The 14,105-nt window shown below is 39.7% G+C and overlaps 1 protein-coding gene across 2 annotated transcripts in view; it reads right to left on the reverse strand.

Annotated features, from left to right (window-relative positions):
* Nucleotides 1-14,105, reverse strand: part of IQGAP2 (IQ motif containing GTPase activating protein 2) — a 293,537-nt gene that overhangs the window by 131,047 nt on the left and 148,385 nt on the right. For both annotated transcript variants that reach the window (XM_082837226.1, XM_082837225.1), the window contains exons 4-5: nucleotides 9,350-9,427; nucleotides 5,605-5,681 (exon numbers count right to left, since the gene is read on the reverse strand). In XM_082837226.1, the coding sequence (XP_082693352.1) occupies nucleotides 5,605-5,681; nucleotides 9,350-9,427 (155 nt within the window). The remainder of the gene's footprint in view (nucleotides 1-5,604; nucleotides 5,682-9,349; nucleotides 9,428-14,105) is intronic.

Below are 14,105 nucleotides of genomic sequence, written 5' to 3' on the forward strand. Positions count from 1 at the left end.
GAATCTTAACTGTCAAATAAACTTTATTCAGTAAGAAAGAAGAATCCAGAACCCTCATTCGTTAAGCTAGGAAAATTGTTACACACACATGACCTTAAAAGGAATCCTTGAAGGGTAGCTGATTCTATACTTAAGGCAGGAATAATCAGGGCAGGATCGGAACATCCTCTTGTGACCACAAAGCAAGGATATTTCAAAGAAATGTAAGGGATAGAGCTACGAGGACCAAGGAGCTGGCCAGAAAGAGGTCCCAGGACAAAACGGAAGCAATCTGGTTCATCAAAAAAGAAGACACTAATCTTGGTTAGATCTGAGAAAGGCCTGGAGTTCAAAACGATGTTCAAAGGAGAATGGTGTGAAGAATACGAAAAGGAAGTTGCAATACCGAGATAAAATAAGACACACATGATATGTGTATGGATTTTAATAAGTTGGGAAGTGTCATTAAAATACAGGGGCTTTGTTTTTTTCTATGTCTGTCTATAGTGTATAAATATGTGCTTGTTTTTGTACTATTTATACTACAAGAAAGAATAAAGACCAGGAACTCTGAGTAAGCCAAACAGTCGGGAAAACCACGGAAGTGTCCCAAGATAAGAACAGACTGAGGAGCACAGGTGGTGACAAAAATAGCCAGATGAAAAGAGGGTTCAGCACTGATGGTCACACTCAATAGCCAAGCAGAGAGAGGATCCAGAAACGGGATCCCACATGCTATCGGCCAAATGGTCCCAGAGAGCATCAAGCAGAGTCCATCCCTCATCTCCCGGGGGAGAAACCTCTAGAATGCCCAACTAATTTCAAGAAAATATTCAAAAGGCATGCATCAGTTTTTAATAATGTTAACACACCAGGCCAATACATCATGATGACAGGACAATGGGTTATGTAACACTGGCCAAGTAAGACGTGGAAGAAAATCATTTCTGGGTGACAGGGGGTGGAGACTGGATGGTAAATAAAAACCTACCCGAAAGCCATAGACAGAAAAATGACAAGGTCTGGCTGATTTCACAAATCAAGTTGAGTCTGATGCCTGGTGGCCAAGGCTGGACTCACCTTAGGAGAAGAACCCAAACTGGCACCATGTTCTGACTGACAATTGGTTAGAAATTGGTTAGAAACCAGATCTGTAACCTGGGTGGGTCTGAAGAGGTATTCTGTTTCTGGTAACCATGTGAACTCTGGGTAGGTATCAAAATATTATAGCCCTAGGATGAGTCAAAATTAGTGGAGGGACTTCCCTGGTGGTCCAGTGGTTAAGAATCTGCCTTAGAATGCAGGGGATGTGGGTTTGATCCCTGATTGGGGAACTGAGATCCCACATGCTGCAGGGCAACTTAGTTCACGTGCCACAACTACTAAGCCCGCATGCCACAACTAGAGAGAAGCCCGTGCACTGCAACGAAAGATCCTGCATGCTGCAACTAAGACCTGAGCAGCCAAAAATAAATAAATAAAAATAACAATAAAATGAGAGGTTAGCAAGCTTCCTGTTTAAAAAAAAATTAGTGGATAGATAACAAAAATATGAGTGAAACTTGTACTATGGATCTTTTAGGATAGGTTTAAGTGTAGTAAGTTTTTAATAATGTATCTGGGCGTTTTACTTGTGTTTTAAGGTATTTGAGGTGTTCAAAAAAGCAGTCTACCGGGACTTTCCTGGAAGTCCAGTGGTTAAAACTTTGCCTTCCAATGCAGGGGGTGTAGGTTCGATCCCTGGTCAGGGAGCTAAGATCCCACATGCCTCGTGGCCAAAAATCAAAAAACATAACACAGAAGCAATATTGTAACAAATTCAATAAAGACTTTAAAAAATGGTCAACATCAAAAAAAAATTGGGGGGGCTTCCCTGGTGGTGCAGTGGTTAAGAGTCTGTCTGCAAATGCAGGGGACACGGGTTCGTGCCCTGGTCCGGGAAGATCCCACATGCCGTGGAGCAGCTGGGCCCGTGAGCCATGGCCGCTGAGCCTGCGCATCCGGAGCCTGTGCTCCACAATGGGAGAGGCCACAACAGTGAAAGGCCCACTTAACGCAAAAAAAAAAAAAAAAAAAAATTTTTTTAAAAGAAAGCAATCTTCTAAATTTAATAATTTAAAGGAATTGAACTATATAATGTTTAAACATTTAACAGTTGCTTAATACATTGAGCAATAAATAACAGGCAAAAAGTCTTCTTTTCCATGGCTTCCAGACAGAAAAAAAATTAGTAGTAACTCGTTAGCAAGGCTCTCACTCCATGAGGTGGCTCCTTTTATTGTGCAGGCTTTAAATATTCCAAATTAAGCCACAAAAGGAAAACATGCCATATATATATTTTAAGTCCAAAACACCAAAATAGTTACAAACAGTCATTGTCACTTGGTACTGAAATGTCAGCGTCTGGAGCAGAGAAAGGTTTATTGCAGGGCCAAGCAAGGAGAACGGGCAGCTCGTGCTCAAAAGACCCGAACTCTCTGATGGCTTTCAGGCAAGGGTTTTAAAGACAATGTTAGGGGAGAGGGTCCTAAAAAGCAGGATCAGCTTGGATTGCTCAGTGGGGAGGTAACAGGGTGATGTTCTGGGAATCTCAATCTTCTGGTTCCAACCAGTCTGAGGTCTACACGCTTATGCTCAGCATGTAGTCACCATCCTCTACCTGGGTGAGGGTCTTAGTTTCCGCAGAACTCAGAGATATGCGTCAGATTGTTATCCATATCCCTTCAGGAGGAACTAGGAGTCCTGTGTCCTAATCATTTACTCCTTGAGACTGCTCTTTGGAACTGGGGGAAGGCCTAGGAAACAAAAGTCTTTTTTTTCTGTCCACAAGAGACAGGGGACATGGAGGGGGTTCTGTACCCAGGAAGGCCCTAGAGGGTCCTGCTCAGCTTTAATCCACCCTTTTCTTTGAGACTCCTCAATCTTGAGGGGGAACAGGTGCAGGATAAGAAAGTGAATAAAGTTTTAGATAGAGAGGTTAATCATAAACTTGCCAGAAGAACGCGGTCTTAGGGGGACTCAGTTTCAAATTTTCCAATGTTTCCTACAATGAACGTATTTTTTACTTTAAATAAGGAAAAGATGATAAACATTTCTTTGAAAAGAGCATGAGGCCACTCATTACTGAGGTGAGTCTCTACATTAGGCAGAGTTCAGGATTCCCAGCGGGGCCGCTGCGCTAACATTAGCTGGAGTCTGGGCTTGAGAACACCCAGCTGAACTGACAGAGAGAGTGATGAATGGCAGGCCTGGGCACGGGGGTTAGAAATCAAGTGAAAAGGTGAGGCAGGCAGGAAAAGGGAAAAGTAGACACAAGCAGGAAGCAAGGGCAAGAACCCAGGGCATCTTAATGAGGTTGTTAAGCCCAAATCAAGAAGACAGGGAACACTAACACACCACTGTAAAGCAATTATACTCCAATAAAGATGTTAAAAAAAAAAAGAAGACAGGGAACAGAAGACCAGCTGGCAGGGCCAGGCGTGAATTCTGTAGATCAAGTCAGGCCCACAGGTTGGGGCAGGAGGAAGGCAGAGGATCTTCCTGCCTGGCTCCTGATCTAGAATCAGAACTTCTGACCTGCTTAATTCCCTGGCAGGTAATGCCAACTCTCTACACCAACAACACTGCCGTATCTGCAGCCAGGATGTAACGGCTGAGGATGTCTTTGTTCATTTTCAGCACCACTTCTAATCATGCAGTGAGGTCAAACCCACTGTACTTATGAAATGGCTCTGCTACCCAGCTTCCAAATGTGTCCGGCCCAACAGAGCAGAATATCAGCCTCGTCTGCATTCTAAACCATAGCAGGAAAACGTTTTGATAGAAAACACTTTAGATACACCTGAGACTTCTCCGTTCCCCATCAAGGAGCAGACAGACAGTACGTTTAGAACAGAGAAAAGTGAAGGAGAGTCTCCCAGAGAATGCTGCTGTTTATTAAGAGAATATTGCTTTTCAAGATCCTACTTTAAAAATTCCTACTTAAGGTCAGATCTGGTGAATAACATTCGGCAGGAATCTGCTCCAGTAACGGAGACTTCCAGGATGAGTAACTAAATACCTGAGAAAAACTGTCGGAGAAAGCAGGAAGTTGCCTTTTCTTTGTTTACCAAGCTGTTCAAGCCATTGTTAAAACTATGGCAGGCATACATTTGTAAGCCTCGGTGCTGTTCTCTGTAACTTCTTTACAACAGTGACATCACCAGAAAGGAACTTAGCGCACCATTTCTTTATAAGCTGCTTACATTAACACCCCAGGTGTCCGCTGCAGGAAATCAATTTAAGCTTACAGAAGACACCCATGAGCAGGCTACGGATTTGGAGATTAGCACCCTGATGCATGGATACCATAATGATTAACTAATGGCTGGCTTAGCAGGTCACGAAGTGTTAAGTGATGATTCTAGGCACTGAAAAGCATTTGACCAAGAATGTTGGGCAACACATTTGATAATATTCCTCAAAATGAGCACTTGTGCACAAAAAGCTTTTAGAAAACCTGCTGGAATAATGATATACTAGCCACATATGAGGGGGCAGGCATAGAAGCGGTTTTTTCCCAGTTGTCCTAAATTACTAGAGTAAAAGGAAATCACAGAATAGGCACCTACATTTGGTCTGTATTTCAAGCAACTGTCATCTTCCAAAGAAATCTCGTAAGGACTGATGGGGTGGGAGAATCAAATTATTTGACATAATCGAAATTCTTTAGTAAGCCAGCATTGTAATGAATTATTATAAAAATCTTCTCCTTTGGAGAGGAAGAAAGCCAGGAAGAAGTTAATATAAACCTCTAGGCTGAAGACGGTGCCAGGAAAATGACTTCTAGTGATATAAACACAAGGCAGATGTTCTAAAAGAAATTTAAAATTTAATTAGACGTGAAGCCTTCCAGCCATTACCTGTGTACACACAAGACAACAGACACAAACTAGATTTTTAGAATCATTTTTGTTACCATCTAAAAATCACATTGCTCCCAGGCCAATAAGGTAAGAAACAATCTGTGACTCATAGAATTTCAATATTTAAAAACATTAAGATATCAAACAATTGCTTTAAAAAAATGAATGTATCGCGATTTGACTAATTTAAAGCAACGTCTAAGTTTCTTCTTTACCCTTACGGTACAAGTTCCAGTGAATGAAAGTTCAAAAGACTTTTTCATAGTGATTTTTATTAATCTATGCTAAGAATTGAGCCAAGCTAATGATTTTAAGAGTATGAAAACCAAATGTATGACTATTAAAGCTGTTCATTTGATGCATTTTGGCTATATTTGTAAAGTAGATCATAACTGAAGAGTATGGTAGCACATTATTATCAGATTCCTAGAAATTTCAATTAAAATTTTCTCCTTATTATACTCACAGGTCTTTCATTCATTTTCTGGTTTTCTGTTTTGAAATGGATTAAAAAAACAGAAAAATATTTTTCAAGTTCAAGTATTGTTTTTATGTGACAATTACCTTCATTTTATACCAGCAAATTTAGAACTCAATTTAAAAAGAAGTTCAGATTATTAAAAAAAACTTGAAATTAAAAAAAAAGAGCTCTCTTTCAAAACTGAAATTGTCGTTTTATTTAAATTTACTTCCTAGACTTCAAATGTATTTTTTTTCCCACCTCAGTGCATGAATGCAATATATCATTCTTGGTATGTTTTTCCGGTCATAGACATCTGTTGTTTCTGGGTAAAATATCTGGAAAACAAAAGGGAAAAATGTGTTTATTATTTTCACAATTATTTTAACTCTCCCAAATGACCCTACTCTGATTGTCCTTGCTGTTCTATATTTATTTAAATGAAGAGGAAACTCCAGTTGTGCCTCATCTTGTTCTTCATGCGGACCAATCACTGCATCTGGTCCCCTGCCTGACAGCGCCTCCTAGTGGCTCAGGAGAGTGGGGGATTCACAGTCAGCCACTCCAAGAAGGCTTTGTCCACAGGCCTGGGTAGCAGTTTCATTGCACAAGGCATGAGCCCATGTAGGCTTTGCTTTCTGTATCAGAGTCACTCTTGTGACTGCCCAGAGAAGGGTGTCCTCTTGAAAGCATTTTATTACATTGTTAAGAACTTGGCTACACAGTTCTGTAAATATGCGTGTACACACATACAATGCACACATATGCATGTATTACTTTAAGCAGAAAAAAAAAAGTATCCATTTTTGCTGAATAAAATCTGGAAAGTAGATAAAGTATGAAAGAAAAATACCTATAACCCCACCTCCAGATTGTCACTATTAGCATTTTGGTATATTTTCTTACAGTCTTTTTTCTGTATGTCTCTGATTTTTTATATTTATGTATGTGAGTGTTTAAAAACCAAACGGCATGTATTACAAACCTATTTAACACTTAATAGAACATGACTGTTTTACATTCCTTTCATTACTCTGTAAGAACATTATTTCTAAATAGAAGCATATGATTCTTTGATATTTTTGAACCATAATTATAACCAGTCCTCCAGGGTTGAACAATTTTCTACCCCCAATTTTGTCCCTATTATAAGTCACTACAATAAATATCCCTGCATTTTCTGAGCACCTGACTGCGTCTTTTGGATAACCATCTATGTATGGAGTTGGTAGACTGAAAAGTCTGAACACTAAAACTTTTAATACACCTTTACACTCTTCTTGAGCTTGAAACTAAAAGCCTAATAAGAAACAGATTTCAGAATGGGGCACCAAAAATGAGTAATTAGGATTGAAGCTTCTGAGATTAAGATAAGCTTGTTGGCATTACTTGCTTTCAGTAAATATTTTATAAAATTTGACATAAAAACTAAAATTAAATCATGTACCATATGGTAGTACTTGATACTCAAGCACAATTTTCTACTGGACATTGAAAAAAGCTAAGAAAAGAGAAAAGCAAAGCTTCTTGAGCTACAAATGTACAGTCACTGAGTGCTTACAGAAATATCTGTAGCTTATGAAATTTCAAAGGTCTTTCCAACTTTCCTTTAATACTTTTGCTGTTAAAGTATCAATGAGAAGAGGATTCCCAATTCAGAAGAATATGACTAGGTTTAAAATTCTACTATGTAAGCAGAGGACCACTATAACTCTCCCTCTCTTCTTTAAACAAGAACCTTTTACATTGATATTTCTCCTGGAAAATCATCATGAGTATGTCTTCTTCTTCAATTTATAGAAGAAGATGGGATCAATTTATAGTTTACCGAAACGTTTTCTTCAACATTGTAACTCCAATGTGTAACATGACACTGAGCACAGGGTAGGCAGTTCATATTGATAAATGAAGGCATTAATTAATATATCAAAGTCAATTCAGTATACTGTTGGCCTCTCATTTCCTGAAATGTAATGTATCACTGACTTCATAATAAACATCAGGGTTAAAATAGAATCTGTTACATGGATCACTTGTTTGGCTTAAAATCAAAATAAATGTGGTCCAACATACACACAATTTGAGAAGGTTTAAATCATAATGAAATTATCCTAATTTAACATATGCTGCCTCATACAGAAAAACTGCATTTCAATGTCTGTCGTTATTAACCTGTTTACCACTCAACACCCTGTTAGTACTTACTAAATTGCAGTTTAGAAATAAATATGAACTCTCTATTATAACTATTGCCCAGAAAGGAACACTATTCAATGTTTTTAACATTTTAGAAGGGAAAGTAGTTTGATTAGAAAAAGGCAAAATAAAATAGATCAACATTGACTATTGCAAGAAAAAAGGAGCTGAGTTAAAACAGGTATTAGCACAAATGTATTAAAAAAAGGCATTCATAATTTACATGAAGGAGTCCTTTGTTTTCGTTGTGGGGTGTGTTTTTAATTGCAAACCTGGATTACTAATAAGAACAACAACATACGTCTAAATAAGTCAGTAGCCAATACCCTTGCTGGACCACTCTTAAATCATTTCTTTAAAATAGCTGTACATATTAAGCAATTCAAAAAAGGGAACTACGGGTACATATAGAAACCTGATGGATCTCAAGTGAATTATGCTTAGTGAAAAAAGTCAATCTCAAAAGGTTACCTACCGTATGGTTCCATTTCTATAACATTCTCAAAATGACAAAACTATAGAGATAGAGAATAGATTAGTGGCTGCCAGGAGACAGGGCTGGGGAAGGGATGCTATATATAATGTCCAACCTCTCTGCAGTATCTGCATCTTGATGGTGGTGGTGGTCACACAAATCTATTCATGCATAGAACTACACACACACACACACACACACACACACACAAATGAAGGCATATAAAAATGGTGAACACTGAATAAAGTCTGGAGTCTAGTTAACATTAATACACCAATGTCAATTTAATTCTGTACTACAGTTATGAGATGTCACCATTAGGGGAAGCTGAATGAAGTTTACACGAAGATGTACTATTTTTGCAACTTCCTGTGATTCTAAAATTATTTCAAAATAAGAAGTTTAAGAAATAGCTCTACAATTTCTATCACATGTAATTATTTCTTCATTTCCTCCACTTGTCTATATATCTCACAGGTGTAAGGGTGCCTGCTCTTTGAATTTAACAAGTTCTGAATATTTGCTGAATGAGTTTTATTTGGAAGATCTATTTCAAGAGTAAGAGCTCTAATCCCCTAGCCAGTAAAATTTAAAGTGATACTATGATTTATAATAATACTTTATCGAAATAAATTTATAATGATGATTTATAGTGATACAATATATACGGATACAACGAGACTTGGAATCTTAAGTATAAAAAGCAACACAGAAAAGGGAGGTGGCTCTTCTAAATCAACTATCTACCAGCCAAAGCCTGCTCCGACCTTGTTTAATTTATTTTTTTCTTTTTTTTTTTTTTGGCGGTACGCGGGCCTCTCACTGTGTGGCCTCTCCTGTTGTGGAGCACAGGCTCTGGACGCACAGGCTCAGCGGCCATGGCTCATGGGCCCAGCTGCTCCACGGCATGTGGGATCTTCCCGGACCGGGGCGCGAACTCGTGTCCCCTGCATCGGCAGGCGGACTCTCAACCACTGTGCCACCAGGGAAGTCCTAATTTATTATTTTTTAAATTTATTTATTTTTATATTAAGTGGGTTTTTTTCTTTTTTTTTCTTTTTAAACATCTTTATTAGAGTATAATTGCTTTGCAATGGTGTGTCAGTTTCTGCTTTATACCTTGTTTAATTTATATACACTTTCACCTGGCTGCTCTCAGTCTGAGTTCTTGCCTGAGTACTTTTTATAGGCCTTTCCATATTTCTGTTAGTTCTCACATTTCTCATTTCTGAGGCAATAAGGACATTTGCTGCATTAACGTACCCCAGTCTGCTAAATTTCTTTCCACAGTGAGGTGTTTGCATTACTCCTTTTGTCTTCCCAGTTCAGGCTTACCTTGGGTAGACCAATAGACTCCATCGCTCTTAACCACTGGACGGTGTTATCCGTGTGTCGAAAATGAAGGCCCGACTTCTAACGTGAGGATGCGTGATGGTTGGGGGAGGGGTAGTGGAAAGAAGGGAACGCACAAACAGTGAGTCAAAAAAGTAATAACTTTTTTCATTAGCAGGATGCTTTCAATTGTCTTTCTCCTAGAATCGTGTTATGAACGCTCATATAAAACAACCAGAGATCCAATAAAGGAGATGACACTATCTCAGCAACACTCCAACCATTTGGGATGGACTGTCCCAGTTCCCAGAATTCACACGTTTGAGGTAATTCTGAACTAGAATCTCAAAGACCATTTTCTGTCTAGCACGCCTTAGGATGTTTTATGAGACACACGTGCACATACATGAGCATGTGCACACGTGCGCACGCACACACGCACCATGTCAAGACTGTGGCAACCATAGCTGAGAGGACTGTAACTTCAAGAAAAAAAAGGATTTTTAGAAGACTAAATGCCTTTTTTTTGGTGGTTTCTGGCTCTGCCAAACCATTTTTTCTGATCACGAATGTAGTATGATTTCTGTAAAAAACCTGAAAAATACAAAGATGAAAACAAAAAGCACCCCACGATTCAGAGCTAATTTTAGTATTTATTCCTTCTATAATCTAATTGTAATCTTGGCCTTGTACAAGAAGTGAACTTTCACTGGAAATATTTTACAAGACCTTTTCCTACTCATATAATAAAAATAGGCTATGTTTTCCATTCCTAACAGTCCTAATCAGCCAGCCATTATTTTCTCCATAAATAAAGTATTCTTGTTGCTATTTCATGAAGTTTTATCAGGCAATGAACCATTGTGAGCTTTAAAATGATCTTATATATTTCATTAGTTAAATGTGTACCGTAATGTTATGTATTTTATTTTCATTTCAAATAAAATAAGAAGTAACTACAGCAAGTTTCATCATAACTAACACCCAGTGGTAGATCATCACGTTCAGAAAGTCTAGCTCTTCTCTTTTGTGAAGGGAAAAAGGGTCATCTTACGTGACCTTTTACAATCTAATAGTTGGAAAGCATTTTTGTTGCTGTAAGGAATTATGAAGTATAAGCTAATTAACATTTGACAAATATTTACGTGCTTTTGATAGTGGCCACTATTTTTTTTTTTTTTTTTTTTTTTTTTTTTTTTTGCGGTACGCGGGCCTCTCACTGCTGTGGCCTCTCCCGTTGCGGAGCACAGGCTCCGGATGCACAGGCTCAGCGGCCATGGCTCACAGGCCCAGCCGCTCCGCGGCATGTGGGATCTTCCCAAACCGGGGCACGAACCCGTGTCCCCCTGCATCAGCAGGCGGACTCTCAACCACTGCGCCACCAGGGAAGCCCAGTGGCCACTATTTATTAAGATTGGACTGTGTGTGTCAAGCACTTTACGTAAATTATCTCTGATTTTCAAAACACCCTGCAAGGTAGTTATCATTCTCATTTTTTAGAGATGATGAAATCCAGGCCAAAAAGATGAAGTGACTTGCCTAAAGTCAAACAGCTGTTAAGGGGCTGAGCTGGGATTCAAGACTAGGTCTCTGTGGATCTTAAAACCTTTCCTGTGCTAACACTCCCCAGGGAAGAGGGCAGGACATAATGACCAGGGGGTTATTCTTCACAGGGAAGAGATTAGCTAATTACTATGAAATAACTAGAGGGAGGGGGAAGTGTACGGAAAGAGAGGAAGGATGGAAAAGAATAAAGAGAGAGAGAGCACGCAGACAGTTAACAGCCAGGTGGTAGTGTCTGAGGGTAACTCGGCATCAACTTTTGCAGAATACAAACACTTCTCAGACACGGCCGCTCTGCGACCGTGGAGGGACAAAGCGGAGGTAATCCTCAATCACGTCAGGGCAGAGGACCTCAACACCACAAAGTAACTAAACATCACCCTCTTCCAACTAAGACGGGCGACTTAGTTCTTGTCTGATGTCAATCTGGTTCCTATTCAATATTCTCACCTCCTAGATAAAAATTACCAAGATACCAAACTGATCGCACTTCCTGACAACACTGCAACGATCCTTGCGCTTCCCTAAATCCTTATTAGAATCACTCAGTACAAGCTCAAATCTCCGCTAAGCTATTTTCTCTTCCTTATAGCTCCGTGGGTACGCATTTTTTCTTGGCACATCATATTTAAATAAATATAATTTTATGTTGGTTTCTGAGAGTCTTTGGCTGGTAGCCTTCAACAATCCAAATTATATAACAAAAACATCCCATCCATTTAGTGGTTTCATTAGCTAGGTAACCTCAGGAAAGTTACAAATCTCTTTGAACCTTGGTTCCTCGGCTACAAAAGGGAATGGTATGTTTCTTTGGGTTGAGGATTTCATGAGATTTATACATATAACACTTAGTTGCAAAGTACACCTAAAATGCAATAAATGTTAGTTATTGTAATTATAAAACTGGGCTTGAAACTTTTATTCACCTGTAAGGCCAGAAAAAGGTTTAGCCCTTCATGTGAGAGGCACTGAAGGAAAGGGTGGTTATCAGAGTCATATTTCTACGGTAAATGAGTGATAGATTTTAAATCCTTCGTCCGCTTTAAACACCTGAGGAATGCTGACCTCAGAACCCTATGGTCCATGCCTGCCTATTTAAGGAGTAAGCTTCAGTGTCCGAACTGCGTTAACATCTTCAATCTACCACGTTTACTTCAATTAGAACAAAAACAGTCTTCCAAACAGGCTCAACATAATCTTAGTCTACTATAACCATTTATAACTTGTCTATTTTTTCACCAGTCCTACACTAATATTAATATATTAGGCCAGGTGGTATGTCTATAGTCATAACTTGGCCAAGGGCTGTTACTGCACATCTACCTAATTTCTTTCATGTATTCGACTAGAGAGTATATGCTGATTTTCTACTGCTGAGCTACTACAGCACCAGCAAAAAAGATGACTGCAGTTTAAATTGAATAGATGAGGTATTATGTAAGACTTCTTTGGATGGTAACTTCTTACATATCAGGATCAAAGCATTTTAGAACTATGAGGTAGTTTAAAACCAGTAATTATTCTAATTTGCTCATTTTATAGATGAGGCAACTGATGCCCTAAGTATTTAAGACACTCGAGTTGACCTAACTTGTTGAGCTCTGGATCAAGACTAGCTTGCAGAATTCCCTGACTTCAAGTCCAAATATTCTGGTTAATTTACTGCTCACAGAGCCTCAGCACAAACACCTGTAACACTTACAGTGTAACACTTACAGTGTGCTTACCTCTGTCAGGCAGGCACTGGGCCTTGCATGGATCACATTTGTTCTTCACAATTTCTCAACAAGGTTGATATTGTTACTATTTTCCCACTTTACATTGGAGGAAAGTTAGTGGCACACAGAGCCACTCACAGAGGCAAAGTTAGTGGCGAAGCCAGATTCTGAGGTGTTTTGGTTCTACAGCTCATACTACTGACCACTACGTACATGCTTTCCCTATCTAAGGCCCACCTAAATGTTCAATGCGCGTTTATTGTACGTCTGCAACTGTCAATGCACTGTCCAGAGTGATGGTGTTCTTTGGCTTTGAGCCTTATCAGACTGAATCCTCTCCAAGGAACGCCCCTCCTACATCCTCCTCTTTCTCTTGGTCATCCTAGTTGGCTTGGGAACATTCATCCTTCAAGCCCCACCATGGAAAACTTCCTGGCTTCTTTACCAGCCCAACCCCCTTTAGAACTGACCACACTATTCTTGGTTGGCTCCTACCATCTACCCAGCCGCCTTAACTTCACTGCCCTCCACCCATTTCCAGCCCCTTTCCAGGATTCACCCTTTGTTTTCCCTCTTGAATCCACTCACTTCTTGTCTCTGCAGGCCACTGTCACCTGTCACCTGGACTGAGTAATCCCCTCATGCACTCTGCCTGCATGTCCACCCTCCGTCCAATGTGTTCTCCACATAGCAGCAGAGAAATCTTTCTATAGCACATACTGTACCATGATGTCTCTGCCAACACTGAAACAGCTTCCCCCTGTACTTAGGTTGAAGTCACTCATTGTACTTAGGTCCTCCATGTGTCACTGAGTAATCTGTCTCTGCTTCCCTCCTGGTCTCATTTCTTACCACTGTCCCTCACCGTAGCCTTTCAGCCACTCAACTTGGCCAAGCTCTTTTCTTCCTTGAGCTTCTCACAAATGGGTCCCCCTTCTCTCTGGACCATCCTCCCCATTCCCTACCCTTAACTCTCCACATGGACGAGTTTCCTCTCATTCTTCCAGCCTCAGAGTAAATGTCTCCTCAGAGAAGCCCATGGCCATCTGTCAATAATTCTGGCTTTCATTTCTTCCTTCATACACTTATCACAATTCACAACTGTCTATTTTACTCACAGTCTCTCTCTCCAACTGACCATGAAATCATGTCTGCCCTGCTGCCCACTCTGCCACTGGTGCCTGGAACAGTGGCTGCCACATGGTAGGTACTAATAAGTACTGTATGGATAATTGAGTCGTATCCTTTATGTATTTCTATCTTAGGACAACTTTATCTGCTTTCTGTATAACTTTATTAAAATGTATTATATTAATGTGTGTCTGCCTATAGTCAAACCTTTGTAGACTCTAAGAAAAAAACTGCCTGGGGTGATTATTAAGAATGCAGCTTCCTGGGTTCCTGGCTAAGATTCTGCCTGACTCAGTAGTCTGGGATGGGGCCCAAAAGTTGACGTTTTTACACACACCCATCAGGGG

This window comes from Leucopleurus acutus (assembly GCF_964270905.1).
Source record: "Leucopleurus acutus genome assembly, chromosome: 3".
Lineage (NCBI taxonomy): Eukaryota > Metazoa > Chordata > Mammalia > Artiodactyla > Delphinidae > Leucopleurus > Leucopleurus acutus.